Source organism: Castor canadensis, chromosome 11, assembly GCF_047511655.1.
Source record: "Castor canadensis chromosome 11, mCasCan1.hap1v2, whole genome shotgun sequence".
Taxonomy (NCBI): Eukaryota; Metazoa; Chordata; class Mammalia; order Rodentia; family Castoridae; genus Castor; species Castor canadensis.
In genome coordinates, this window is record NC_133396.1 from 140,864,483 (window position 1) to 140,892,217 (window position 27,735).

Here is a 27,735-nt window from a genome sequence, read left to right on the forward strand (position 1 = left end):
GCACAGTTAATTCTGTAGATACAGCATTTCAGTTTGCAGGTTTTAAATAACTTTTCTCTTGGCCATCCTAAGCCAGTAGGCAACTACACAAGAGGTTTGGTAATGCTTTACAAAATTCATATGGTAAGCAGCAAAGCCCCCAGGTGCTTTGCTCAGACTCAAATGTCAAACCATGACTTTCCTACATTCTGCATGCTTGTCACATCGCTTCCACAAATGGCACCTGGTGAGCTACACAGTATGGACATTTTGCTGGTTATCACCTTTTTAGACATTTATTTTTTGGTGAAACTGGGTTTGGACTCAGGGCTTTGTACTACATAGCAGGTACTCTATCACTTGAGCCACACCTCCAGTCCTTTTTAAGAGATGGAGTTTCATGACCTATTTGCCTGGGCTGGCCTCAAACTATGATCCTCCTGATCTCTGTCTCCCAAGTAGCTGATGCTACAGGTGTGAGCCACTAGTGCCTGGCTTTGAATTCTTGAATCTCAAACTTGGAAACATAAAATCTTTAAGAGCAGTCTTGTTTGAGGGCTTTTTCTTTTTTTTTGGGGGGGGGGGTTCTGAAGTGAGGGTGTGGAGATCTGTAAATACAAATTACTTTTTAGTACAAATAATTAATACTTCAAATCAAACAAATAGAACATTTAAATAGTCAAACTTTAGGCTGAGAAGCCTGAGGGGAAAAAACCTATGAATGAAAATAAAAGCACCTTTTACTTTCCTTGGAACCTTTGTAGCAGGAGGAGAAAGTAAAGGCTCATTTTTTGGTTCAGAAAGATCCGGCAACAGGAGGGCCTTGTTAGATCTAGTCCTTGTGCCACGGGAAGGAAGAGTAAGAGTGGCGAGCAACTTCTCTTCTTGGTCATCTGGCTCTTCGGGTGTCTTTTCATCTATGTGTTCTTCTGATACTGAGCCTAATGGATGTGTCTGGCTCGAACTTTCAGACTTCTTGGCAAGCTTTTTCCTAGAGCTTGTCACCACTGCAAGTTCTTCATTTGGCACTAAAACAGATTTTTCTAAAGCTGGTTTCCCAACATCAGTATTTTCTTTCCTGGCTGGGGTGTTCCTTGTAGATCTTCGGACACTGAGAACATCTTTCTTTTTGGGACTTCTCTCTTCCTTGACAGCCTTGGATCTAACATCTTCTGGTGGATTTATTTTCCTTGTTCTACCACGTTTCCTAGGTGTAATGGGCATATCAAATTCTGCTTGTAACTGGGAAGAATCGAGCTCAGACTCTTCCATCATATCCGACCTACTAGGTTCTTTCTCTTTGGCCCTTCTGCTCTGACAAGGCAGCTGTTGGTCAGTCGATTTCCCATCTTCCTCATCTTGCTTATATCCCGTTTTCTGAGAAACTTCTGAATCAGTGCCTCTCAACTTTCTGGCAGACCTGCTAGTACTTGCTGCTTTACTAATCTTTAGATGGTTTATAATTTCAGCACTATGCTGATTTTCTATAGACTTTTTGGCTCTTTTAGGAGTCTCTTTTACAAGAGATGAGCGCTTAACTTGTTTTCTAAGAGGAGTTACTTCAATTGCTGGTTCCAACAGCTCAGATGGCTCTAACCTTTTTGGTTTCCGACCTGGAGTGACCTGCACTTGTTCCACAGCAGCAGTGCTTCCTAGTGTGTCTTGATGAATTTCTTTTTTCCTTCTTCCTCTCCTAGGAGTGAGAGTGCTCTGAGAGCCTCTTCCATCAGAAGAGGCTCCTTCAGAAGCCTCAGAAGTTTCTTTTGTTCTCCTGGCTTTCCTTATAGTTGGTGGTCCCAGCGTCTTAGGAACAGCGACATCTGCTGGCTCCTGCTGCTTGGATGTGAGATTCAGGCTCTGGACGTGCTGCCTTCTTGTGCGAATTCGAGAGGAAACTGTGTCTTCAACCTGGCTGACATTTGTAGTCACTGGACTCATTTCCTCAACAGTCTTAACCATAGGTTTGGCTGATGTGGTGGAACACGTTACCTTTTGCTTAATCAAAGGTACGTGTTTATGAATGGACTGCTCCACTGTCTCTGAAGTAATTTCTTTACTTCTTGTGTCCTTAATTACATCTAATAAATTTTCTGCAATTGCTACCTTAATTGGTTCAGGCACATATGGCAAAGTCTCTACCTTTTGGGATTCCTGGTCACTAGTTACGACAGATGGCACGTTTGCAGCACGTCCTTCATCAACCCGTTCTGTGTGGTTCACACGTTCTTCCCTGGTTGCTGCAGGAGCTGCTTTAGAGAACACATTAAGTGCTGCTGAATCACCTGTCTCAGCCTCTCCTTCTTCACCTTCCAATATCAAGGTGAAGTTGCTCTGGGCCACAAAAAGTTCCCCATCTACTTCAGCAATGTCACACTCAGCAGAGTCTTTATTATCAGCCAAGTCACAAAACTGCTGCTCAATAGTATCAAAATTATACTGAAGCTCAGAGAGAGCTCCTGAGGGACACAGCTCATTAAATGGAAGATCCTGAGCCTCTTCCTCTGGATTCTGAACTCCCAGCTTCTCCTGTCCAATCACCTGAAATGAATGAAAGGTAAGTGACTGGTCAATGAACTGTAAAACACCTAATCCTGGAGGATTTAATGGTGGCCTCATTCTAGTGTGTGCATTCTTAACATAAACTGCACTTGATACATGGCATACACTAATGGGTTTACTTTATAAAATAGCCATTTAAGCAAGCAGACCTCACTCAAAATAACTAGACAGAAAAAGATTTTGAGATTATGACTGGAAATAACTAGAAATTCTACATTTCCCTTGCTAAAAAGACAATATTAGCAAAACCGTGAAAATCATGATTCTAACAGTTCTGAGACAATTAAGGACTTAGTTCTTCTGCCCCCAGAAAAAACTTAACCAGAGAAAAATAAACCCCCAAACTGTATTAATGACAATCCCAAATCACCTAACTATCCACACTTTTCCCCAGAAGGTTGAAGAACGATTCACCTACATAAGCTCCCTTGGGCTAGACTCAATCCTCTTCCCTTTGCTGGGGCTGCATAAACCATGAAATTCCTAAGGCTCTCAAGTTCAGTACCACTCCTGCAAGGGTTTGGTGGAAGGAGGAATGGTCCTTGCATTTACCTTGTGGTAAGGGAAGGGGAGAAAAAGGAGGAGGTAGAAAGTAACAGAGAGATCTCCTGACCAAGAAGGTAGAACATTACCACCCACGTAGACAATGACATCTGCCCACTCCCCAAACACTCAGCGAGATGACAGGCTGGAAATAGCCTATCGATGAGGATTCCCACAACTCCACACCCACATTTGTCCTAGCCTCCCGATGGAAGGAACGAGGAATACTCATGAAGATGAGTACAGTAATCAACGATTTCATGAGTTAATAAGCTTCTCAAATTCTGCACGACCATACTTCTACAAACAATTAGAAGGGGTTTTTATTTTCGTCATAAATTCATTTGTCCAAACTTTCTCTTGATAAGAATTTAAGTACTAAAGAAATTATTAATGGAGTGTACAGAAATTGAACATTAACTAGGTAAATGTCACTCTCCCACACATGTGCATGCAGGGAAAAATCCTCTTTAACTGTATTCACTTCTTTTTACACACATGCCCTTAAGAACTCAAATGTCATACTTGACTCGGGTATAATCATTATTTTCTTATGGCTCAAAAGCCTTTCATTTGAAGCAGATAATAAGTAAAAATCAGGTTGTTAATTTGTGGCTTCTTTAACACAGCCTTTTGGGTTTCATGAAAATCAGCATATGGAGGTCAAATAAACATATACATTAGGTTTGAACTATCATGTCTTGAAACCTAACTAAACCAAAACTGAAAGACTATCAAAGAAGTAAAAAGTTATTTTTTTTACATGAGTTTCTTGAGTATCAGGAGGACTGTCAGAAATTGGAGGCTTTTCTTCTGGCAAGGCGATACTTTCTTTTAGGACATTAACTTCTACTTCCTGGTCTTCTCTGAAGTTCAATGCTATCTCCCCGTCAAGCCTATGTTCAGAGACAACAGGACTTTCAGAGGTAACGAGCCCCGAGCTCCCACTGTCACCAGCGATGTTAGCCACTGCTGAAAGAAAAACCAGCGTCAACATTTTGCATTTTAAACTGAAAAACATAACCGATATACAATTCAGAAAGTGAAGCAAAAGAGAATACTATCTATAAATGGTCACACTGCCACAAAGTCTGATATCCAAAAGGTGAGAAGTTTGTGAAGATCTGATCTTATACACAAATCCATTTTTCTTCAGTGTGCTATTAGTTTAAACAACATGGATATGCCTTCCACAAAGACAGAATGCAGAAGATAAATTTTATATTTAAAAGTTGCAAAATTGGGCTGGAGTTGTGGCTGGACTGGTAGTAAGTACAAAGTCCTCAGCTTAAATCCCTATAGTGCAAATTGGAAAGTAGTGAATTTAAAAGATTTCATTAGACCTTCTTTGGAAACTTAAAAGAAAGCAAGACAAAACAAAAAATTGCAAAACTGATTTCTCAACTGGAATATAATTCTCACCCTTATTGTGAAAGTTTAATGGCCTGACAACTACTTTGACAGGATTGTGAAATGGGATGAGCTTCTTCCTTAGGGCAGAAAGCATCTAAACAGGCACAGAAGGGTACTCTCTACCACTTAAACTGGGGCTATTATTCCTAATACACAGGCACTAGTACAACAAAATAAAAAAGGTCTGTTCTAGTGTCAGAAAACGGGCACTTTCCTTTTCATCAAAGACAACAATAAAGTGTTAGAAATCTGTGTGTCCTCTGACTCTGCAAATCCAAGTCTACCAAGAGAAATATTGCCATGGAATGTCTCAAGGGGCTGGTGGAGTAACTCAAGTGGGAAGAGCACCTACCAAATAAGTATGAAGCCCTGAGTTTGCATGTTTCAGGACACACACACACACACGAATACTCACTGTAGAAATAAAAAAACGAAACAAACAAAAAATCAAAACTGGTAATGAGCCCATGTTTAGAATAAGCAATGAGCTAAGCGCTCCACAGAACATCACTAGTGCCAATAAGAAGGCCGTGATCAGTTCCCATTCTTGCTACGCAAGTCTTCAAAACACTAAATAAGGCTCACTTATTTCTGATAATAAAAGTGATAATTGTTTGTTAACAGCTAACATGTGCCGACTTTTATTACGTGTCAAGCATTACTTGCAACTAACTTAACCCTAACAAGTATGACAGGCGTTGGAATTAAAGACCCTTCAGTGCCGAAAACAGACACACGAGGGACAGAGAAAATCTTGACAAGGCAATTTCTTTAGATCAAAAGGGTGCAAGCATGTGCTCACTCCAGCTGAGCAGACATTCGAGCTCAAAATGGCCAACCATGGCTCCTCCTTATATCCCTGACACAGTTGTACCTGCCCCTCACCTGGGATTTGTCCAGGGCAAAGGCTCACAGTCTCCCCTGATTGGCTAAAGGTTTGGGGATGGCTTAGGGCATACAGTTTGCTGGACAAAGGAGTCATACAGGAATCTGGAAGAAGCAGCAAGGACCCTTTAAACATGCAAGTCACCTAAGATGGCGACCTGAGGAATTTTTAAGTAATCTAAGAGGTAACAAATACTTTGATAGAAAAGATCAGTTTTCTTACAATTGGATCCTATCAACATTCCCCTTTAAAACTGTCCATAAGTAACAGGCATACAAAGGAAGAGCCCACAGTAGCTTCTTTTTCCCCCCTGGGGTTTCAGCTCAGGGCCTCAGGGCTGGAAGCACAGCTCAAGTCTCAAACTGCTTACCTAGCAAACCCTAGTGTTATACCCCACCCAAGTGGGTTGAAGTCAGGGCCTTGATAGGCAGGTGCTCTACCACTTGAGCCCCCCGCCTCTCGTGGCCTAAGAGCTAGGTGAAGAACTGGGTTTGCAACCTGGGCCAGTATGGTTCAAGCCCTTGCACTCATTAGCCATCTTGCAAATCTCCTCTTTCAACACATGGGAAAATATACTCAGAAAAGTTCCAAGAAAAAAGAAACTTTCAATTGTTAGTGTCAGATCACTGTAATGAGTAACCTTGGTTTCTATTTTACATGTCAGATAGTAGCATGAATTTATCAAGCAGCAAAACCAGGCAAGCTCAAAGCTTGTTCCAGGCCCTACTCATGTGACTGCAGAAAGGAAAGGTCTAAGAGTTAAAGGAATGGACCCTAGAGTCAGATAACAGCTACATCACAGCAGTGAGAATTAAATGAGAGCAAACATAGGAAATGCTTCTGGGAATTGATGTGCCAAAACCCATGCCAGAACCCACTGAGAATATTCCCCTCGACTCTGGCAGCCAGTAAATGAAAACAGGTATTTTAAAAGCAAAAATCAACTGACTGGATACAAAATTTAAATGAGTTCCACATACTGACACTGCTAAGGACTGATTATCTACTTTGCTCTACTTTCATGTTCCCAAGGAAAGCAAGCATGCCCACACAAACCATTCCAAGAAAATGGAATGCCTTGTAAGCAACCCATTGCTTTAAGAGTGGATTTATCTTCTTAGAATGCTTTTTAAAAGAAAGTCTGGTAATAGACTCCTTTGTCCTAAAAGCACTAAAATGAAGTCAGCTAAAGTCAAAGTGTACATACATTCATTATGGTCTGCTCTCATTGTAGAGGTGCAGGTTTCAACAGAGAGTAATCCTTCATCCAAATCGGGTGCCTTGGACTCTGAAGCAAGAACTTTCCTTTAGAAACAGAAATGTACACTTCAGTGGCTGACCTGTCATTTTGTTGATGAAAACCACAGCTCAGTGCAATCTCCACCTGAGCTCATTGAATACTTAAACTTGACAAGTGAGTTAGAAACAATTATGCTGCTCCTTTTTCCTATTTCTTACTATTTTACTTTTCTGTAACAATGGGATGGCCTTACAGTACAGATAAATTATTTTTAAGTGCTTATCAGCATAAATTATACTTTAGACGATTTTCAAAAATCAGTGTCCATATTCTTCAAATAAACCTGGTTAAGTATGAATATTTCCTATAACTCAGTAGGATCAGGTTTTTTTTTTTCATGTTACCTGGAAGGCTGGTAAGACAGAAATAAGTTACAGAATATGCTAACAGGAATCCTTCACTATTCTGAGCTGGCCTTTACCTAAAATCCAACTAAAGAGCATTAACTTTTAAAAACTAGACAAACACTAACAAAGTTTAAGAGAAAGGTGTTTGAAATACATACATATATATATATATATGTATATATATATATATATATATATATATGGCTATAAGACTCATTATAATCCCAACGTTTACAGCAAAAATAACTGCAAAAGGACCAACAATAAATTTCCACAAAATACCAGATAAGTTTATATTTAAAAAGCAATGAGCTTGCCAGGGTACCAAATATTCACCTAGATTCTTGCTTAATGTTCGCCAATATTCATTATTATTAAAATTTAAAAAACCTGGACAAGCCTCTTACTGGTGCCTGCCACTTTTTAAGTGAAAGCATGACCTATCCATGTAGACCTTCTCTGAGAAGTGAAGAACGTGAAGGAGTTTGATGGTGTAGTGGTGACCACAGTGATCAACATTGTGGGTGGTTTGCAGAGTCACTCCCACTCTTGTTTATAAAGCAATGAACCATTTACAGGGTATTAAATTACCACATTTTATGCAGGTAAAGTCCACTAAACTATTCTAACTCCCTCTTGATAACTGAAGCTTTTTTGTACCTGTTTTGTTTTGCTTTTTGAGACAGGGTCTTATTATTCGCTCAAAATTCAGATCTTCTTGCTTTCCTTGTGCTTGGGTTACAGGAGGGCACCACCACACCTGGCTACACCATATTTTGAACAGCTAGCACTGCCCTACATCTTCTACTACTCTACCTTTATGACACAAATTGTCAACAAAATTGACATAGGGTTTCAACACGTCACCAAAAACCACTACTAAGGGAAGCAAGCAAGAATGCCATAGCTGTGAGTGAAGCCTCAGGTCTTCAACAGTCACCAGAGAACATTAAAAGTTCGGTCTCAATTTCTGTCTCTGAATACTCCACCATAAGACTTCATGGTAACTACTGTGTAATATACAACTGTTCAAAGAAAGTTCTTTCACAACAGACATACCAAAATGAAGATGTCAAAGATCGAAGCAAGCTCTAACATGCACAGGATATTTTACCATGGGTTTGATTTCAGTGAACCTCTTCTACAGGGATTTGAATTTGTCTCCACAACTTACCCTTCATGGACTGATGACACACAAAGCGAAGCTTCCACTCCTTGAACAGGGCTTAAGTGAGTTAATTCTGAAAATGCCTCCTCTGCAACTTCTACAGGGCCTATAAATCATACAGACACCATGTTATTTATGCTGAAAGTTTTACTCGTAGTCTTGGACTGCTACTTTTCAAGAAGCTGTTGGAACTGCTTTTTGTTCATTTCAGTTTAGTTGCTTAGCGTTAAACTGTGAGCAGCTCATCCTAATTCTCTGGGTTGAGCTCAAAACTCCTCAGCTTCACACTTGTTACTTCCATCTTAACAGGCACTACCATGACTGTCCCACTCACTAGCTTAGATGCTGCTAATCCTAAACGCCCAAGAGGTAGAGATGACAGAACTGAAGCCAAGGTCACACTGCTCCCCTCAGACGGCACAGTGTGACTGGTAAGCTAAGCAAACTGACCCTGTTCCACTCTAGAATTTGTGCTACATGATTCCCACATAAAAACCATGAAGACTTCCACTGGACACTGTCTAATACTGCAGGAATAATCAGTGAAGAACCTGATATGAACATTCTATCTAATATTTATCATTTAAACATTTTAGGGGAACACAGCACATCACAAAAGCACAGCAGGCTGGGAGTGTGGTTCTTTCCCAGCCTGGCAGGGAAAGGAGGGGAGAAGGCAGTGCAAATTTCTCTCCAGTGAGAGAGAGAAGGTAAGCGAAAGGATAGGAGAGGAGGCAGAAGGAATCCCAATCCAAACATCAAAAGAAGCTGTACTTAGTTCAGCCCTGGAAGAAAAATTGCTTTTACAGATTTAAATAAACTTGCTAAAACTGTGTATGGAGTAAAATATAAAAACGGGCTTAGGTCCCTGATCTACCAATCCTAAGCCAAGTCTCCCTTCCTGGTGCTTCCATAGTCCCTCATAGACTGCCGAGAAAAGTGTTGATCAAACTGAGTAGTACATGCTTGCTAATACAGTCCACTGGGCTCTACGTGATGTGTGTCCATTGTACTCAGTATGGTATTCAACACCTAGAAAACACACAGGGTGCTCACTGGAGCATATACTTCAGGGACTCAAAAATTTTTTTGAACAAACAACAACAAAAAAAACCAAGCTTGCTTAACACGTGGCAAGTCCTGGTGTCAATCCTCAGTACTGCAGAAAACCAAAAGCTATGGCTAAAAAAACTTAACTGACAAATACATGTTAAGACAAATTCATGGGCCGCTGGGTATTCATTTTGCTTCCAGTGATTATTCTGGAGGAGTTTCTGAAGCTGCTAGGTAAGTGCAATCTAGCCTACAAAGTCAGTGTCAGTATTCCCACCACTCCTGGAAGGCCTCCTAAGGCAGACACTCCCCACTTCAGGGTTATTGTTCTTTTCCAAACACTATTGCCGGATTAGAGGAGCAGAGGTCCTCCTCCCTTCCAATCTCATTTCTACTTACGAAGCAATCAAGATAAGCCATCCTCATAAACCCAAAGAACAAGATCTGTGCTTTCTCTAGGACCTAGCACACTATAAGCATGCAATCACTATTTGCCCCTGATGCTTTTCTTATGGTGGAAAACATTCTGTTGCAAACTTTATTGTGGGATACCAAATAGCCATCTTGAGTATGTGGAGGTCTTACCCATTTGTTTCTCCACGTATGGCATGGTTTCAGACTCCAACACGCCTTTATCAGCATCCTTCCCAGTGTGTTCAGTTGCACTAGCGATCAGCTCAGTAGAGGAGCCTACTGGCTTGGAGGTCACAAAGATGCTATCTTCAAAGTCCTCTGGTGATGGGGCATCCTGATACTCTAAGGTGGTCTGGTCGGACGTGGCTGAGGCACTGCTGTTGACTATGCTCACATCTGGCCTGTCCACATGCTCAGAAGGTGCATCCTGCAACCCTGCATCCACTCCCTCGTGGTCTGCCTCAGGGATATTCAGGGGAAAGGGTGTGCGTTTGTCTTTACTCTTCAGCCATCTGGCTTCTGTGGCAAGTTCACATTTATGGAAAGGTGCTTTTGTGCTACTGTCATCTGCAGCCTGTGAGGATTATGAAAAGAAAAGTTGTCAGTGTGCTCTGTGCTGTGCACGGCGATCATAGCCACCGTGATTACACTTCTCACTTCTCTAAGTTCTCTTCTTAATTAAAATTCATCTATTCCAAATCCATTCCCTTTAGGTGCATAATCAAGCAGCAATGGTTGCTGATGTGTCTCCAATTGTAAAGCATTCATTTCAGAAGGTTAAAATTAACAGACCAGGTGACTGATAGTTACCAGGCAAGTAGGCTTCAATGAACCTACAGTGGCGATCCTAAGATATACTCTCCTGGATATAAAAACAATAAGGAACTTAAGAAAAGCAACATCATCACACTGTGTAAACAACCAGACTGCATGGACTAAGGCTGAGGAGTTTGTGTTCTGTCCTATTTCTGCCACCACCCACCTAGGTCACTATGCGGCATGCTATTAAGCCCTGTTTTCTTTACTTGTACAACAATGCAACAACTGAGCCAATGCCCTAAGGTTTCTTTCAGAACTGTTTTCTAATTTCAAGACTATCTGCAAGACAATAAAAAAAAATTCTAAAGTGATCTTATTTCAAAAAAAGTTAAATGAAAAGTAAACACCATGCAGGATCTGAAGATTCCTTCTTGTTGCTCCATATTATCACTTACTCCAAGAGCCCATTTAGTGTTCATGCCTTCTTCCATGAAGGAAATTCTAGTTTCTTTAAGTCGTAAAGGTGGAGTAAGGGACCTTCCAGGTGACAGAGATGGAGATCCTAAAGGTGTTGTTCGAAGACCAGATCTCAGGATGGAGGGAGGAGTAAACTCAGCAAATCCAGAAGAAGTAACTGACATAGCCAAAGTTTTAGCTTTCTGTGAAAGAGCAAACAGAATTTCACAGTTAGAGTTTGTACAGGCATTTACATTAAGGACAGACTGGCTAATTTGAGCCACTAAGTGTGCATATGTTCAACTCTAACAAACATGAATAGAAACTTTATTTCTGATTGGTCAGAAGAAAATTCAAAATTCTACAAAAGACTGCTGACTGTAAGGCTATAAAACATAAAACTATTTGTAACCTTTTAAAAGGTCCTGGTTTTTATAAATACTTCAATGTACCTCCAACCCAGCATAATAATAATAATAATAAAAAAGGCCCTGTTTAGGGATGTGGGGCAGCTCAGTGGAAAAGAACTTGCCTACCATGTGCAAACCCCTCAAGTTCAATCCCCAGCACTGGCAAAACAATAATAAAAGGCCCTGGCTAGTTCCAATATAAATTCAACTAAAAATACAATTCCAATTAGTAAGATAAATTATGGAAGCAACACCTGTATGTCTTAGAAAAAACTCCCACAGGAATTCAGTAATTACATTACGTATTAGACTCTTTAAAGATTCAATATAATGAATCAAAACAACTTAGAATCAGCAATTATTTAGTATGAATACTTCTTTCACTTGTCCACTAAAACACTGGAAAACAGATTACTGTGTCTCAATAGATGAATGAATTTTGTTGGACACATCACAAAACTGCAATGATTTCTTACTAGACTACCTTGGCAAGAGGTACAAAATTATTTCCCGTTTTAGTTTCATTTGAACCTAGCTGTAGAGAATACAAAATGTGATTCCACCCTCCCCCTTACAGATGAAACAGCGGCTAGAAATTCTGTACTGGACACTGAAGTCAAGAACCAAATAATCTTAACCTTTTCATAATTATCGTAAGAATCCCAGTTAGTGAGGGGTCTTCTTTGATTTGAGATAAGAACTCTCTAGTTTCCTTTTTTGGGGGGCACAGTACTGGGGTTTGAACTCAGGGCCTCAAGCTTGTTAGGCAGGTGCTCTACCACTTGAGTCATGCCTCCAGCACCGAATTCTCTCATTTCACAAAACGTTTCTTGAATCTGCAGAATGGAGAATCAAGGAACCAACGAATAACAAAACAGCAGAGGCAGCAAAAAAGCTTCTGCAATTTAACCCTGGACATGTACATAAAAACACTCTGAAGATGGAAAGGTGCGAAGCCACTGCTGCCAATCCTGTGCAGCTGTGTTCAGTTAGTGGGCTGATACCTTATCAGGGAGAGTGGATGGGAAGGCGATTTAAAGACTGATCAACTGGTAGTTTCATCAAAGGAGTTAGGAAAGTAAAATAAGTAACAAACCTAAAAACTATTTGATGGAAGGAAGAAAAAGTAGCATAATGTTATGAGCAACGAAGATTATATGAAACTAAAACCGAGTGCAATAGCACAGACCGGTACTCCTAATACTGAGATGGGAGGATTACAAGACTGCAGCCAACCTGAGCTATACAGAGGATTCTAAAAAGCTTTTGAGCATTTTGCAAAGAACAATTTATAATAACCATATACAACTTTGCATCACATTCAAGACAATGTGTGTTGTTAAGGTTAAGCGGGAAAGGTTAAATGAATTAACACTGTTTAAGAAGAATGTAAACATTCAGTACTCTGTAACAGCAGCTATGAAAAATTAAAATGAAAACAAACTATTAAGGCTGTTGAGTACCCAGAGGTGTCAACTATAAATAGCTTATTTTCTCTGTGCTACCTGAAAAACAAGAGCTTTCCAACTCTACTAGGAAGGCTAGGCATATGATACCAACCTTAACCACAAGAGGAGTTTCCAGTAGAAGCAATTCTGAAGCCCTGGAGGGACTCTGATGCGACCTTCTACACTTTGAGCTTAACGGCACTGAACTGGTCAGCAGATGCAGAGGTGAGCTTGTGGGGCTTGGCTGGTCATGCTCCAAACACTGAAGAGGCTGGGGGACAGGATGGACAACCAAGTCCAGCAATCTGTAACCAGAAAATAACCAGTGAAGAGAGAATTCCCAGTAACCAGTACTGAGTTATCCCAGGGAAACAATCAACCAATGATCCCAGTGTTCAGATTTGCATATTCACTAGTAAATATCACAACTGCAGTCAATTGTATTGTCATCCAAATGTTAGCATTACTTTTAAAAAGTAAAAAAGAAAAAAGACTTAGGAATTCTAAACGACAATTTAAAAGTCTAGTCATAGTGGCTCACTCCTGTAATCTTCAATGCTCAAGAGGCAGATCGGAAGGATGGTGGTATTAGACCAGACAGCAAAAACATCCCAAGACCCCATCTTAACCAGTAAAAGCTGGGTGTGGTTGTGCACACTTGTCATCCAGCTACCAGCTACACAGACAACAGAAATAGGGAGATTTGAGGTATCCAGGTAGCTGAGGCATAAATTCAAGACCCTATTTGAAAAAACCTAGAGCAAAAAGGGTTGGAGGTGTGACTCAGGTGGTAAGCACAGCCTAGCCAGCAGACTGAGCTCAAACCATTGCTAAATAAATAAATAGAATTCTCACTCAATAATTTAGCAAGAGTAAAATTTTCAGGTCACAAATTCTAGTAGATCATTTGCACAGGTTACTGTTTTCTCAAATTCCTAAAAAACAGCACTTTCTTAACACAGGGTCTTCACACTTGTTACTATGTACAAGACCAGCTTTGAAATTTCCACCAAGATATTCACTCTGCACATTTCTTTCTCTATTTTCTGTTCCGCCTCCTCCTTGCTCTATTAGTTAAATCGTGAACTTTGAACAGTTTGCTCATTTTCATGTAATCTATTCAATCTGCATTATGTCACTGTTTATGGAGCAGGGTCCATAAACAAGAGTAATATACTTAACATTATTTATTATATATTGGGCATGGTGGTGTGTGCTTGTAATCCCAGCTATCAGGGGAGGCAGGGGCAAAGTTTGCTCGAAGCTGGACCTGAAAAAATGAACTAAAAGCAAAAAGACTGGAGGCTCAAGTGGCACAAGCTCAAGGCCCTGAGTCCATGCCAGCATCATGGGAAGGGCATTTTCTGAAGGAAATGTGAAGTTCTGTACTAGGTCTCAGGATGTCCTCAACAACTTTTGCGCATGATCCACGTTAGAAGTACATTCTGTATCACACATAAACATAACACAAGGTGCATAAAATAGCCCTCACCCCTTACCACATGCAGGGTCCACTGAGCTATCTACGCAACTTCAATGAAAGGCATATGGCCACAATTCGTATTTACTTACTACCCAGTAGTGTAAACCAGAAGAAAAGTACAGAATTAGGGAAAAGAATTATGCATCAGCACTGGGGTTTGAACTTAGGGCCTCACGCTTGTTAGGCAGGAGCTTGACCACTTGAGCCACTCCACCAGCCGCTTTGCGTTGGGTGTTTTGCCCAGGCTGGCTTTGAATGGCGATCCTCCTGATTTCTGCCTGAGTAGATGGGAGTACAAGAGTGAGCTGCCTGGTACCTGCTAAGAGTGATTTTTATACACAGCAGATATTCACATTAATCGGTTCTCAAAATGCTTCTTTAGACCCAGGGACTTTTAGTTAAGGGTTTTCAAAAGTATCTTATTGCCTCCTGCTGAACCCCAGTCTATTAAAACTAAAAGGGAACCAAGCAAAAGGGACTTCTGGTGAAAAAAATTAGATTGATTTGGTAGAAATAGTAAATTTAGCTAAGAGATGGAAAACCCTTTCAAGTTTTGACAGTATGTCTCCTTTACCATGGTCTACCGATGTCTGTGGCCTTACTGTTTGTCCCTTATAAACACATCTCAAGTTACCAAAAAACTCAAGGTAGTTCAATTTCTGTAAAATAATGTAACTTTGTCCTCGTTAAAACAGTCAAGTCCGCAACCATCATGGGGATTACTGAGGACGAGGACAGCCATTCTCAGCACCAATGACCGTGAATACTTTGCAGCTACCCACACTCTTAGATACGTGCTTACAGTCACAATTCCATCTCGGATGTGGACTCAGGTTTCACTATTTTTATTTTTCTAATACCACAGGTCAATGTGGGACTCAGCGTAAGACCTTTTAGTAGAAGCTGTTACAAAAGAGAGAGCTTAAATGAGCCCATCAAGATTAACTGGTAATCACAAAAATCACAAGGGCAAACACAACAAGGGGATTGGACTATGAGCACATGATAAACGCGAGAGCACACAAGGGAGGGGTGAGGATAGGTAAGACACCTAAAAAACTAGCTAGCATTTGTTGCCCTTAATGCAGAGAAACTAAAGCAGATACCTTAAAAGCAACTGAGGCCAATAGGAAAAGGGGAACAGGTACTAGAGAAAAGGTTAGATCAAAAAGAATTAACCTAGAAGGTAACACCCACGCACAGGAAATCAATGTGAGTCAATGCCCTGTATAGCTATCCTTATCTCAACCAGCAAAACCCCTTGTTCCTTCCTATTAATGCTTATACTCTCTCTACAACAAAATTAGAGATAAGGGGAAAATAGTTTCTGCTGGGTATTGAGGGGGGGGGAGCGGGAGGGGGTGGAGTGGGTGGTAAGGGAGGGGGTGGGGGCAGGGGGGAGAAATGAACCAAGCCTTGTATGCACATATGAATAATAAAAGAAAAAAAAAAAAAAAGATTAACTGGTAATCACAAAAACAACCTTCTTTCAGGTCAAATAACAAAGACCTAATATAAAGAAAATAAAAATCATAAACCTATGGCTTGCCTCACGGTTTTAAAAAGTCTGTTTCTTTGCACTAAGTTGTTTGAGATTTTCGAAGCAGAAATTTTTACTATACTACTAACTGAGAGGGAATTTCCTAAAATTAGTGTACCTGTGCCCAAATACAGATTCAAGTTTTTAATAAATCAAAATGGGAGCTATAAAATGGTAAAGACAATTAAAAATTACAGTTGTAATTATTGGTCAATATCGTGTTTGTAAGAATTATTTAGGGCTGGCGGTGTAGTTCAAGAGGTAGAGAGACAGCATGATAAAGACTGAATAAAGTCTCACCTAGAAATTTTCTGTGAGGTTTTTGAAATGGGCGTTCCAACGAATGCCTCAGGCAGCTCTGGATGTGGGAAAGAATACACTACAGGAGATGGTTGCTCTATTTTAGGACTACAAAGAAAACAAAATTTTAATTTGATTATTCATCATATGGAGTGCTGAAAAGTGCATGGTGAGCTTAGATGAAGAGCAAAGCACCTTCCTCCTTTACTTCTCACATTTCTGCATTATTCACAAACAACGAGCACAGGCCACTTCTAAATTAAGCATAAGCATTCGTGAAGTCCAGGGAAGACACAGCAGCAAGACTTTAGAAGGTCAAAGAAAAACGCACCTGTTGTAGCGCGGGGCGCCGTTGCTAGGCTCACTGCTTGCCCACACCTCTCCAATTCTAGATAACACATTACTGATGAAAGCAGATCTTGTTACCACTGCCCCTGCTACAGCTTTCTTTGGAAATGCTGATAATGGTTTGGGTCTAGAAACTGTAAAATGGAGAAAGCAGGATTTAATTGCATCACTAACAAACAGGATTTTTAATGAAAGAATAAGAAACCTTGACTGGACAACACAGAACACAATGGTGAGTTCTTTTCTTCTGTGCTACACTGATAAATAAATTGTAAAAACTCGTAAGAAAGCACTATTATTCCTGGAAACAGTAGCCAATAAGAAAAAAAAAAGACTGTTCAATTTGAGCATGTATCAGTACAAGTGGTATTTAAGATGATGAGTTTCAGAAAGGTAATCAGTCAGTGCTTTGCTAGCACAAGAATTTACAACATTCTTCAGTAAAAATTTACCTTCTCGAAAAACTGATGATGTCGACAGGTGATAAGGCTTGGCTCGCTCCATGGCTAACTTTCGTTGAACTCTAGGAAGGATTTTCCCATATTGGTCTAATATAGCATTTCGAGCCACTGATCTCTCCCGCAGACGAGGATCTCGGTCATTCTATTGAACACATCATAATTAATGAAAACATTATCTTCATTCAAAATGTGTGCATCCAAGAATATCTTCTCACATTTTTCCAAACCAAAGACTGGGTGCACACACCTACCTGCTTACCTACCAACACATTCCAAATTTCTACTACCAAATCTTGACCTTTCACAACTAATAAACACGTTTATCATTTACTAAGAATTTAATGTGTCAGGCAATATGCTACTTCACACATACCTCTCTGCAACCTCACAACCTCACAAAAAGATACTGCCATCTTACAGAAGTGTCCCAAGCACTCAGGGCACATTAAGAATCAGTCTAAACCTTGAAGATCAATGCTCTTTGCAATGTAGCGCTCCTGTTGTTGTCTGTATTTTCCTCTCCTTTTCCCTGAGGGAGGTGGTTAGTCTGGCAAGATGGTGAGCACACATCAGAAAATACATGGTATATATGAAAGAACTAAGTAATAGTACCCCGTCCCCAACAGTGCCAGAAATGAGGATGCTCCAAATTCAAGGCAAAATAAGGAAGCTGACACATAAAAAACAAAACAAAAGTGTTCAATTTTCCTGTCTTGGCTTGCAGAACGAAAATGACTTTATCATACCATAAGATTAATCTTCAGAGTCTGGTTCAGCTTCAAGGCAGGGATATAATTGGCACGCTGCAAATGGTGAACGAGGAGGAATTCATGATTCTCAACGCTGGCACTGGACTGCAGAAATTTCACTAAACACTCCTAGAAGAACAAAACACATCTGTTAACTATCAACTTGCCTGAAGGTCCAGCAAGTTTACATTGACAAGTGGTTTACCTGCTCAGTGGCTGTAAATGGTAACTTCAGTAAGTCCTCCATCAAGCCCATCTCCTGACAGACTTCGTAGGCATGCTTTAGTAAATCTTCTATATTCACTCGAGTGGAATGTTGTCGCAATAAGCTCCAGGCCTCAACCATGCACCTGAAATCAGTATTTATCAAAGTTCAGTTTTAGAAATTCTATTTATTCTATTTAAGGGCTGGTAGAGTGACTTAAGTGCAAAAGTGCCTGCCTAGCAAGTGCGAGGCCCTAAACTCAAATGCCTCTACTGATCCCCACCACCCCCCCAAAAAAATATTTAAAATGTACAAAGACATCTATCTATAGAATCTCAAAGATATGTAAATGCAATCTAAAAATACTTTTAAGACTTTTCAAATACTAATCGCTGTACTACGAATCTTGCTCCTTATGCTAGCAAGACAAGCAGGCATCTTAACTTTATGTGGTTTCATGTTATTATTACGTCCCAAGATTGAAAGCTAAGGTGGGCTGGACAGAATTGAAGATTGGTAGAGTGACAGAGGGCCAGGCACCGAATGCATGATACTGAGCATAAGGAGAGGGGAAACGAGAACAAGTGAAGACTGACAGGTGGGAAAAAGCGTACTGCCTTCATGGGGAGGTGAAAGACATAGCTTAGCAGTGTATGAGTCGGTCTGACTGCAGAACCTGAGTCAAATCTGACAGTCACAGACACCAGTGAAGGTGCTGAAATGTCCTTCTCTCCTTCTAAGATAATTTAAACAAAGCAGTGTTTGTTACATACAAGCTTCTGAGAATCAGAAGGGGCCTCTGTGACCTTTAGAGAAAAAATGTCAGTGTTCAATTCAGACCCCACGGACAGACTTGTTTTAGAGAGTCACTTGGGAGTATCTATGGAAATTAAAATTACCTATAGGCTATGAAACAATAATCCCATTTCAAGGAAGACAGTGTGCATAAACACCAGTACCACCGCGTGAAGATTTATGTGTAAGACTAGACAGGGAATGATGGACTGTGTGTGAGCTCTGTATGAGGCAGGCTGTGTACTAACTTTGAAAACCATGATTAAGTTTACAAAAAGCAAGTTTAAAATAGCGTAAATAATGGTTACAAAAGCCCAGTGTGGTGGCACACACTAATCATCCTATCTACTGAGGCTGAGATGGAAGGACTGGAACTTGAAGGCAAGGGTGGAGAATGCAGTGAGACCCAGCTCCAAAAATAAAAGTGAGAATGAAACACCACCCCCCAAAAACCAACATGGCTGGGGATATAGCTCAGTGGTAGTGTGCTTGCTTAGCATGTGTGAAGCCCTAGGTTCAATCCCCAGCACTGGGAAAATTACAGATTAATTTAGGTGTATAAGAAAGGTTCTGAAAGGTATACGGTGAGACTGACCACCTTAATCTGGCAGTCAGTCACAGGTTTGAAGGGGCTGACAACTTCACAGCACAAGAGGGCAGCATACACACATGTTCACTTTCTAGCAGGTAGACAAAATCAGTTATGGCAATGAGTAATTTAGGAAAATCTCGGAGACACCAGGGGAGGTGTCCGGGAGGGTCTGGACCATCTGTTCATGGAGCCCACCCTAAGGGAGTAAAGCATTCAGGGGTTTCTCTAAAAGTCTTCATTCCTATCAGGTTAACGTGTCAGTGAAGGTTTTTTTTTTGGGGGGAAGGGAGGGGATGGCACAGGGAGGGTGGGAGAATATAGTGCTGTGTTTGGTAAACAGCTGCCCAGTAGATCTCAAGAGGGATTAACAATGGCTGTGCCCCAAGAAGAAATTTAGAAATCTGGAAATCTACAGTGTTATCTTTTCATAATTCATAAATGTTGAATCAGGTGAATATCTTATCATTATTAACAAACAAAACCAAGCTGGGACCCAGTGGCTAATGCCTATAACCCTACCTACTTGGGAGGCTGGGATCAGGAGGATCGCAGTTTGAGGCCAGCCTGGACAAATAGTTCAAGAGACCCATCTCCAAAATAATCAGAGGGAAAAAAGAGCTGGAGGCATGACTCAAGCGGTAGTACTGTCAAAACAAACACTATCCTCTTAACATCTTTGCCACAATAGTGGCCACTCTAATAACAGTTTCAAGGGTTCAGATTAACTAATAAACCTCAGGACTAATAAACTAATAGTTAGGAAACAGCAACCCCTCTGTGTCTAGCAGAGTTGAGTTTTGGGACACGAGTTAGTGTTCTCATACTTCAGCAGCTACTTTAACTACCATTATGAAATCATGGCACTTGGGTGTTAGACCACCATGTGGCCTGGCCTCTCTTGCTTTCAGTTCAGTTTACCAGTTTAGCCCCAGGGTTCAAGGAGAGTGATTGTCACTAGAGATACAGGTATATGGGGAAGTTATGAACTGACCACAAGACAGCATGAACGTCAGTTTACCTAGGATGCTAAGCACAAGCTCTGTCTGCCACTGAGCTAACATCCTGTCCCTTAGTCATTTTTTAAAACACCCAATGTGGCACAAGCAATCTCAACAGGTGGCTTTTTTTTTTGGTCTTTTGAGACAGAGTTTAGCTATAGAGCCTAGGCTGGCCTTGAACTCATGATCCTCCTGCCTCAGTCTGTTAAGTGCTGGGATTACAGGCAGGAATGCACCACCACACTCAACTACACATGGCATTTTGAATTATTATTTGGTTTTATTTCTGCACTTAATGAACAGGACATTTTCCCAGGCTAGTTTTCTGGTGACTGGGTAACTGAGGCTTTACTCAAGAGAAACACTACAAGAAATTGAACTATTTAGATCTGACTACTATATAACCTACAAAAAATGAAGTGAGTGTAGCAAACTAGACAAACATGCTATGGATGAATCAAAGAGGATGGAATAAAAAAAAAAAAAGAGATAGGGAGGGACCAGCAGCCCTTCATGGATGCTTCTTTCAAGGACCCACTATGTGCTCTCTGGGTGGAAGCACTAGAGATCAACTCTTCAGAGCCCTAAAGAGAAGCTGCAGGAAATATGTACGTGCTGGTGGTCTATGCAGGATCTTCCATCAGCTCTTACCCACTAATTCAACCATTAACATTTTGTTGTTATTATAAAACCTATTGAAACTATAATGTGAATTTCGTAAAACAATTGATTGCTCTTGATTCCAGATTTATGAAGACAACTAAACACTTTTGCTAAGCCAGACCACCTTAGCAATTGCATCCCTATTCATTGCTTGTAAGAACACAAACTTTTCATCTGCATGCAATTACCTAACTAAAAGAACAAAGAAAATTTAATCTTTAGAGTGCTGACAGTGAAGTGATCATTGGTTCATATAATCTGGGGTAAGTACAATTTCAAAAGTACAAAAATGATCAAGGAATATATGCTAGTACATACAACCTAGAAGGAAATTTCAGGTCAAGCTATTTTCTTAACTAACTTAGTCATAAGAAAATATAATACTCGCACCACCACATACCCAAACATGGTTTTTTTCTTTCTTTTGGTGGGACTGGGGTTTGAGTGAAAGGATTCTCACTTGTGAAACAGCACCCTACGACTTGAATCACATTTCCCCTTTTTTTCTGGTTATTTTGGAGATGGGGTTTTGGAAACTATTTGCCAGGCTGGCCCTGAACAACGGCCCTCCTGATCTCAGCCTCCCACGTAGCTAGGACTACAGGCACTCAGCCAATTAACTTGTCAATTACTATAGTGATATGTAAGGCTATAACATAAACTGTAATATGAAGGTTAGAACACTAAGATATTGCAAAAGGAAGAAACACAAACATATCACTTGCTCAAATGTGGTTTAAGTATTAAGTCACAAAAAGCTGATACTTAAATAATTTAAGCAAATGCCTACATTTTCTTTTTATGAAGAGTAAATGGCAAACATAGTAACAATGGAGGTATATGCCTGTTAATCCCAGCACTATGGAGGCTGAGACACAATGATCTTCAGTTTAAGACCCTTCAAAACCAAAACCAAAAAAATCCCAGGAAAGAACATAAATTCATCAGCTCTATATGACTTCCTTCTGTCTGTCCTGGCTCTTTTTTTTCAGCACATGCAGCCCTCAAATGTCCATGCAGGAGACTATCAATGCTGTTCCACTAGCAACAGACACAACTGTTGATCTCGGCTCAGCACCCTTTGACTCAAGGTGCTTCAAGTGTCTTACTCCAGATAAAAGGCACTACAGCATAAATAACATTGCATAATGCAACCAAAGTAAAACATCCTTTTTTACCATTTGTTTCATAAATCCCATTTTATTAGAAGAGTTGTTTTTCTTGGGGAAGGGGGAGAGAACTGGGTTTGAACACAGGGCCTTGCACTTGCCATACCCCATCCCTTTTTGCTTTAGTGTATTTCCTAGGTAGAGTCTTATGTTTTTTGTCCAGGGCCTGCATCAAAACCTGACCCTCTCTTCTCTACCACTCTCTCATAGCTGGGATACAGCTAACTTTTTGCTTGGCTGGCATGGAACCACAATCCTCTCATCTCTAACGCCTATGTAGCTGTGATTACAGGCATGAGCTGCCACGCCCAGACCTTGAAGGATTGTACTTACCTATTAAAAAGCAAAACGGTGAGATGAAGGATAACCTCGTTACTACTGGACACTGTTGGCTTCATTGTCTGGATGTATCGCAGGGCCTGTCTGTGCTCTCCCTGACTCATGCAAGCCTGAATGATCTTTGAATGTTGCCATGACACAGGTTTTGCAGTGACTGGGTGAAACAGAAGGTCTAAACCAGTCTGTAAAAATGGTAAGTGCTAAATATTAATAGAGTCCTATGCAGTTAGTCAGAGGCATCAGCCTTTAAGATGGCAAGCAGTAACAAAAATTATACAGATCAAGCTAAAAATTAAGTTTACATACAAGCTAGGATGAGCTATTTAATCTATGGCATATCTTATTCTAAAAAGTTTTATGAAGTCTCATACCTTTGAGGATTCATTAAATCTTCCTACCACAATTTCTTATGAGTGTCAAATCTTGCCTTTTATGGTTCACCCAACACCCCAAAGACATCTCTAACCTAACAGTCACAGATGTATACTTTCTTAACTGCTCACTGCTTGTTTCCTCCTTTAGACAGTAAGTAGCCTGAGGTTCTGAGCTGCCATACCCTTGTATCCTTCTGCCTGAGATACTTCTCAATGAAGACACTGATTAAACCCAGTTCTTCTTACATTACCTCTAGATATAGGCTATCATCATTAACATCAAATTCAATCTGTTTGCTTTCTAAAATGCTAGTAATTTACCAAAGCTTACACACTAAGTGAACTACAGTCTTACCTCATAGTCATTGTGGTCGATCAGCCAAAATCCTTGAATAAGTTTAACCTGGCCCCAAGAAATAGCAAAGGCAGTTGGGAAAGATTCAATAGGAGTATCTGTTTTGTTTGGAAAGGAATACATAATATCAAGTAGCAAATAAATGGTCTTTTAAAAAAAGGATTAAGGACAATAAATGAAAAAGGAAAACTTGTGCGTACATATTTATAATAGGTGGCAACAGAATGTACCACTAAAAAAGGCTTCAAAACTGTATTACCAAGGCCATCACAGACGTGCAGCCACGGGAGCAATTTCACCAGAGGTGGGTGCAGTCAGTCCCATGACAATCTCACTTATTCTCAGTATTTTACTGCCACCACCACAGGAGACTAAAGCATAAAGCACTCTGCACAAAGAGACAAATTAAGACACCTGCTTAGCAGGTGCAAAAACAAAGCTATAGATCAAATTCCAGTTATCGGGCAAATAGCTTATAAACAGCTGATAAACTGCAAATGAACTATATAATAGACCAAGAAACACAAAAACATTATCATGAAGCTAATGCTTAAGGTCTTATTAATGCATTCCAACACAGCAAATAAAGTCTTACGGGTGGTTTCACTTTATTTTGCTTCTTAACCTATCCTTCTAAACTCTGTGTAAATTAACCGCACGGAGAATGAGAACTCACCACATTCTTGTTTTTCCTCTGGGTGAAGTGTGTGTGAACGATGGGGACAGGGCCCTGCACATGCTACGCCAAGTACCCTGAACTGCCTCCCCTCCCCCCACTCTGGTCTTCAATCAGTTGTTCTGAAGTGTCTTAGGACACATTTGAGGAAATGATAAAAGCCAAGCACCCTTTTCCTAGAAAAACAAACATGGAACACATCTTTAAAAAACATTTCTTTAATCAATATTGAGTTAGATACACAATATTCACACTACTCTGACACCCTATGATTCTGGCAACACTTTGAAGGATACGATGGAATGCTTGCTTGCTTCAGCAATGTTGTCTAATAAATATATGTCGAGCAGTGCCTATCAAAGAAAGGATAAAGCTTCAGCCATCTCAGTTATTCGTTAGCGCCCCCCAGCGTTCCGTTCACAGACCCTGTAAGAGGTGGCACGTTTACTGTGAACCTACATGGAGACTAGCAGGGGGATATTTTCCCGTGCCTCCTTCATCCCGTTTCCACAACTGCTCAACTTGATCTCCTAATTGAGAAACCAATCCATCGATCATCAAGCAATCATGGCTCCACTTCCCTCTGTAATATAGAAACATTACGGACTTTTTAATATAAATGGTAGTAACTGATAACAAGTAACAAACTCTAAAAAGGGAAAAGAAAGAAGTAACTGGACCTCACTCAGCATCATGAGAACTACAGAAACAAATGAGCATTAGTCAGATAAACAAAGATGCTGCCTCAAGTTCAGCCAGTTCACAAGATCAAGTCCTAGGAAAGAATGTGGTCTAACTAGCCAAATGCCAGAGACTATTCCATTTTCCTTTCTCTTAAACAAATTACCACAGTATGGCAGCCCATGTAGTAGGAAACATCCCAGTTCAAAGAGCTGTACTTTCCACCTCTAGGGCTGGTTTGTTCATTCGTATTCCTGCATCCAGAAATTTACCACTGCGCACCAGCAACGCAGTGAGCATATGCTGTCCTATCTCCTTCCTCATCTGCAGCAGCGGTTGCTAGCAATAAAAGCTATTGTAGCAAGTGCCCTGTACGTGTTTTATGTACATTTTACGCTGCTGCTGTAATTCACTAACAGCATGAGGAAATGTAGCAAACCTGAGCATACACACTCGTGAGATCACAGGTACACAATCTTAAATAAACCTACTCAATCTCCCAAGTCATGTTCCTGACCCATATTGGCTACTGTAAACATGGCTCCCAAAATTTACACACATCAGAATTACAGCTGCCATGGCCTTTTAAGCACTGACTCACAGGAGATTCTGATCTAAGAAACCTGGAATCCATGTTTGTGAATCACTCCTCAAAATGTTATTTGCTGCTCTACAATTCTTTCACTCCAACTGGAGGAAGAAGGTTATTTAATTGCTAAGAGTTGGGCAAAAGCTCTAAACACTACCCCTTCTTCCAATACTTATTTCAAAGGAACCAATGAGGCTATTCATCTTTGGTTATTTTTTTTTTTAAGAGAAAACTAAAATAAATACAAAGAAACAAGAACAAAAGAAAACTGACCAAAGACAATGTGTTGCTGTAGAATTTATAGAATTACAGACACACTTTGTTTTAGCATTTACACCATGACCAACAGAACCTCACCCAGGGCTTGGCACTGTATTTTTGCTGCCACTCCAATAAGGAGGGCAATCAGGGCCTGCACAGATCTAGGGTTATGGAATGATAAGCACCTGCAGGTCACCTGGCTCTCTTGTTTGTATGAGTAAGTGCAAGAATAAAACAGACATGCAAGAATGAGTATCACTGCTAATTTTGGAAAGCCCATTAAAATAACAAATCAGCAACCTTCCACAGTCACTGGAGATAAAAATCACACCCAGGACTCGTTGTGCACTGTTTTTTTTTTGTTGTTGTTGTTGTTGTTTTTTAATGCTAAGGTATAAAAGCTGATCCAAAGTATTTAATACTTTCAGGTATTTACTATGCCTGATATTTCGTATCTAGCAATGCATTAAAGATGGAAGAGAAGAAAAAAAGAAAGAATGGTCGAAGTTTTGAAAAGTAACTTAAATAAAAGAACTTTGGTGATATATTTGTGCTTTTATGAAGAGAAAACTCTAGTCTTTTTTCTGAATAAGAATTTTCAGGGAAGAAATGCTTAGCTTATTAAGTTCTCTTAACAAATAACTCAAATAATTTTATTTAGGAAATAATGGTACCACAGTCTAGTATACAAGTTAGGTCAAAGCAAACGATGCAACTAAAATGTTGATTCCAGGGGCAAATTCTGACATTCACTGAGCGTTCCACCTGTTCCATCACTTTACAGCACAGACTGACAGAAGTAACTTATGAACACGCACTGTACCTAGGCGAGCGCCCGCACTTCTGCCGACGGCTGGTGTAGTAACTCTGGACCACAGGGTAGTTGTAGCACAGCCTCGACAGCTGCAAAGCGTCATCTGGATGGGTAAAGAGTTGGAAAAAGTGAGTCATATTCCAAAGTGCCCCAGTAGCATTTAAGGTTACAGCAGACCTTCTACCCACGTGGTTTTTACTATGTCTTCATAATACTGCCTGGCTCACAGGGCTTGACAAAGTGAATACAAGAATAAAGCACACCCTTTTTAAAGTTCAAATAGATATACAAAGAGGAAACTGACTCCTCATGAAAGTCTGTAACAACAAGAATGCTGGCTAGCTTTAAGCCCTGGAAACTGTTCTAAATAATTTTACTCCCTTGCTACAAACAATAATTTGAAGGAAAGCCAATATTTACTATCTGTTCAAATCAGAATGTAAGACGACTATGGAAGAGTAAGAGCACCAGTGAAGTGGGCGAGGCACTAAGGTAAGATCTAATGTGCTGCCTGGAAATGCAGTAAAGTAGAACCTTTAGAAGTATGTTCTAAACAGTGTGCAGAAGTCAATACTGGAATTTTAAAAGTCTTGGTAATGGCATTAATTATTAAATAAAAGGAAGTATTTAATTGATGGCAAATATTAACAACTATATTAAAAGAACACTATGCCGGGCACTGGTATTACATACCTATAATCTTAGCTAGTTGGGAAGCTGAGATCTGGAGGATCACAGTATAAGGACAGCCCATGGAAACAGTTCATGAGACCCCATTTGTAAACTATCCTCAGCAAAATGGACAGAGGTGTGGCTCAAGAAGTAGAGCTCCTGCTACACTAGCGCTAAGTCCTGAGTTCAAACCCCAGTCCCACAAAAAACAGAACATGAGGAATAGGTCAGCAACTTAGGTTAATAAAAAACATAGTCCGTGGATATAATTATAGTTAGTGATATTTAGTTATACCCAGATGCATTATTTTCACAGAAATGTTGTCTCAAATTTGATCTCCTTTCAAAACAATGACTATAACCCACAGACCCTGTTATCAGGCATTGGGGGTGAAGCATGAAACACAGAAGAATGTAAGGAAACAAGTTAGAAGAAAGGAAGCAGAACAGGCCAGAACAACAAAATTACAGTTAAGAATATATGGATTAGTAATTGCAACTAAATAAATATTTTACCTAAGCCTTCTGGTAAAAGCCCAGAATGAGAGAACCAAAGAACCATTTGTGCATACTGACAGATGAGCCGGGTAACCAAGTGTTTATTGCTCAAGTCCACCAGTCCTATAAAGGAGTTCGTAGCAGTTGTTAGTTTTCAACTTATCAACCACAAGTGAAAAATCAAAACGCTCAACAATTTTTAAACCTAAATGCTTACTGATTTTTAACAGTATGTTTGCTGCAAATAAATTCGGCTTGTATCCAATTTATTTTGGTGCAAAATGACATTAATCCAAACCTCCACATACTAAAATGATTAAGTCATTAACTAAAGTGGACATCTTATACCAATAAGTATAATATCATCAATATAGGTTGTTCAAATTGGGCCTTTAAGTGAAACTGGTCTTTTTTCCTTTGTTGAAATGTGAAATGGCA

The 27,735-nt window shown here is 40.1% G+C and overlaps 1 protein-coding gene across 4 annotated transcripts in view; it reads right to left on the reverse strand.

The window, feature by feature from the left end:
• The window catches only part of Ahctf1 (AT-hook containing transcription factor 1), a 70,816-nt gene that overhangs the window by 6,038 nt on the left and 37,043 nt on the right, over positions 1 to 27,735 (reverse strand). For 2 of the 4 annotated variants that reach the window (XM_074048814.1, XM_074048812.1), the window contains 18 exons: positions 27,316 to 27,420; positions 26,137 to 26,230; positions 24,242 to 24,365; positions 24,079 to 24,135; positions 23,107 to 23,253; positions 22,372 to 22,559; positions 17,822 to 17,966; positions 17,614 to 17,745; positions 16,859 to 17,009; positions 16,390 to 16,540; positions 16,059 to 16,166; positions 12,848 to 13,040; positions 10,829 to 11,080; positions 9,834 to 10,236; positions 8,202 to 8,301; positions 6,588 to 6,685; positions 3,845 to 4,053; positions 717 to 2,517 (listed from right to left, as the gene is read on the reverse strand). In XM_074048814.1, coding sequence (XP_073904915.1) covers positions 717 to 2,517; positions 3,845 to 4,053; positions 6,588 to 6,685; positions 8,202 to 8,301; positions 9,834 to 10,236; positions 10,829 to 11,080; positions 12,848 to 13,040; positions 16,059 to 16,166; positions 16,390 to 16,540; positions 16,859 to 17,009; positions 17,614 to 17,745; positions 17,822 to 17,966; positions 22,372 to 22,559; positions 23,107 to 23,253; positions 24,079 to 24,135; positions 24,242 to 24,365; positions 26,137 to 26,230; positions 27,316 to 27,420 — 4,458 coding nt within the window. The remainder of the gene's footprint in view (positions 1 to 716; positions 2,518 to 3,844; positions 4,054 to 6,587; positions 6,686 to 8,201; positions 8,302 to 9,833; positions 10,237 to 10,828; positions 11,081 to 12,847; positions 13,041 to 16,058; positions 16,167 to 16,389; positions 16,541 to 16,858; positions 17,010 to 17,613; positions 17,746 to 17,821; positions 17,967 to 22,371; positions 22,560 to 23,106; positions 23,254 to 24,078; positions 24,136 to 24,241; positions 24,366 to 26,136; positions 26,231 to 27,315; positions 27,421 to 27,735) is intronic. The other 2 variants (XM_020151975.2, XM_074048813.1) reach the window with 2 other exon arrangements.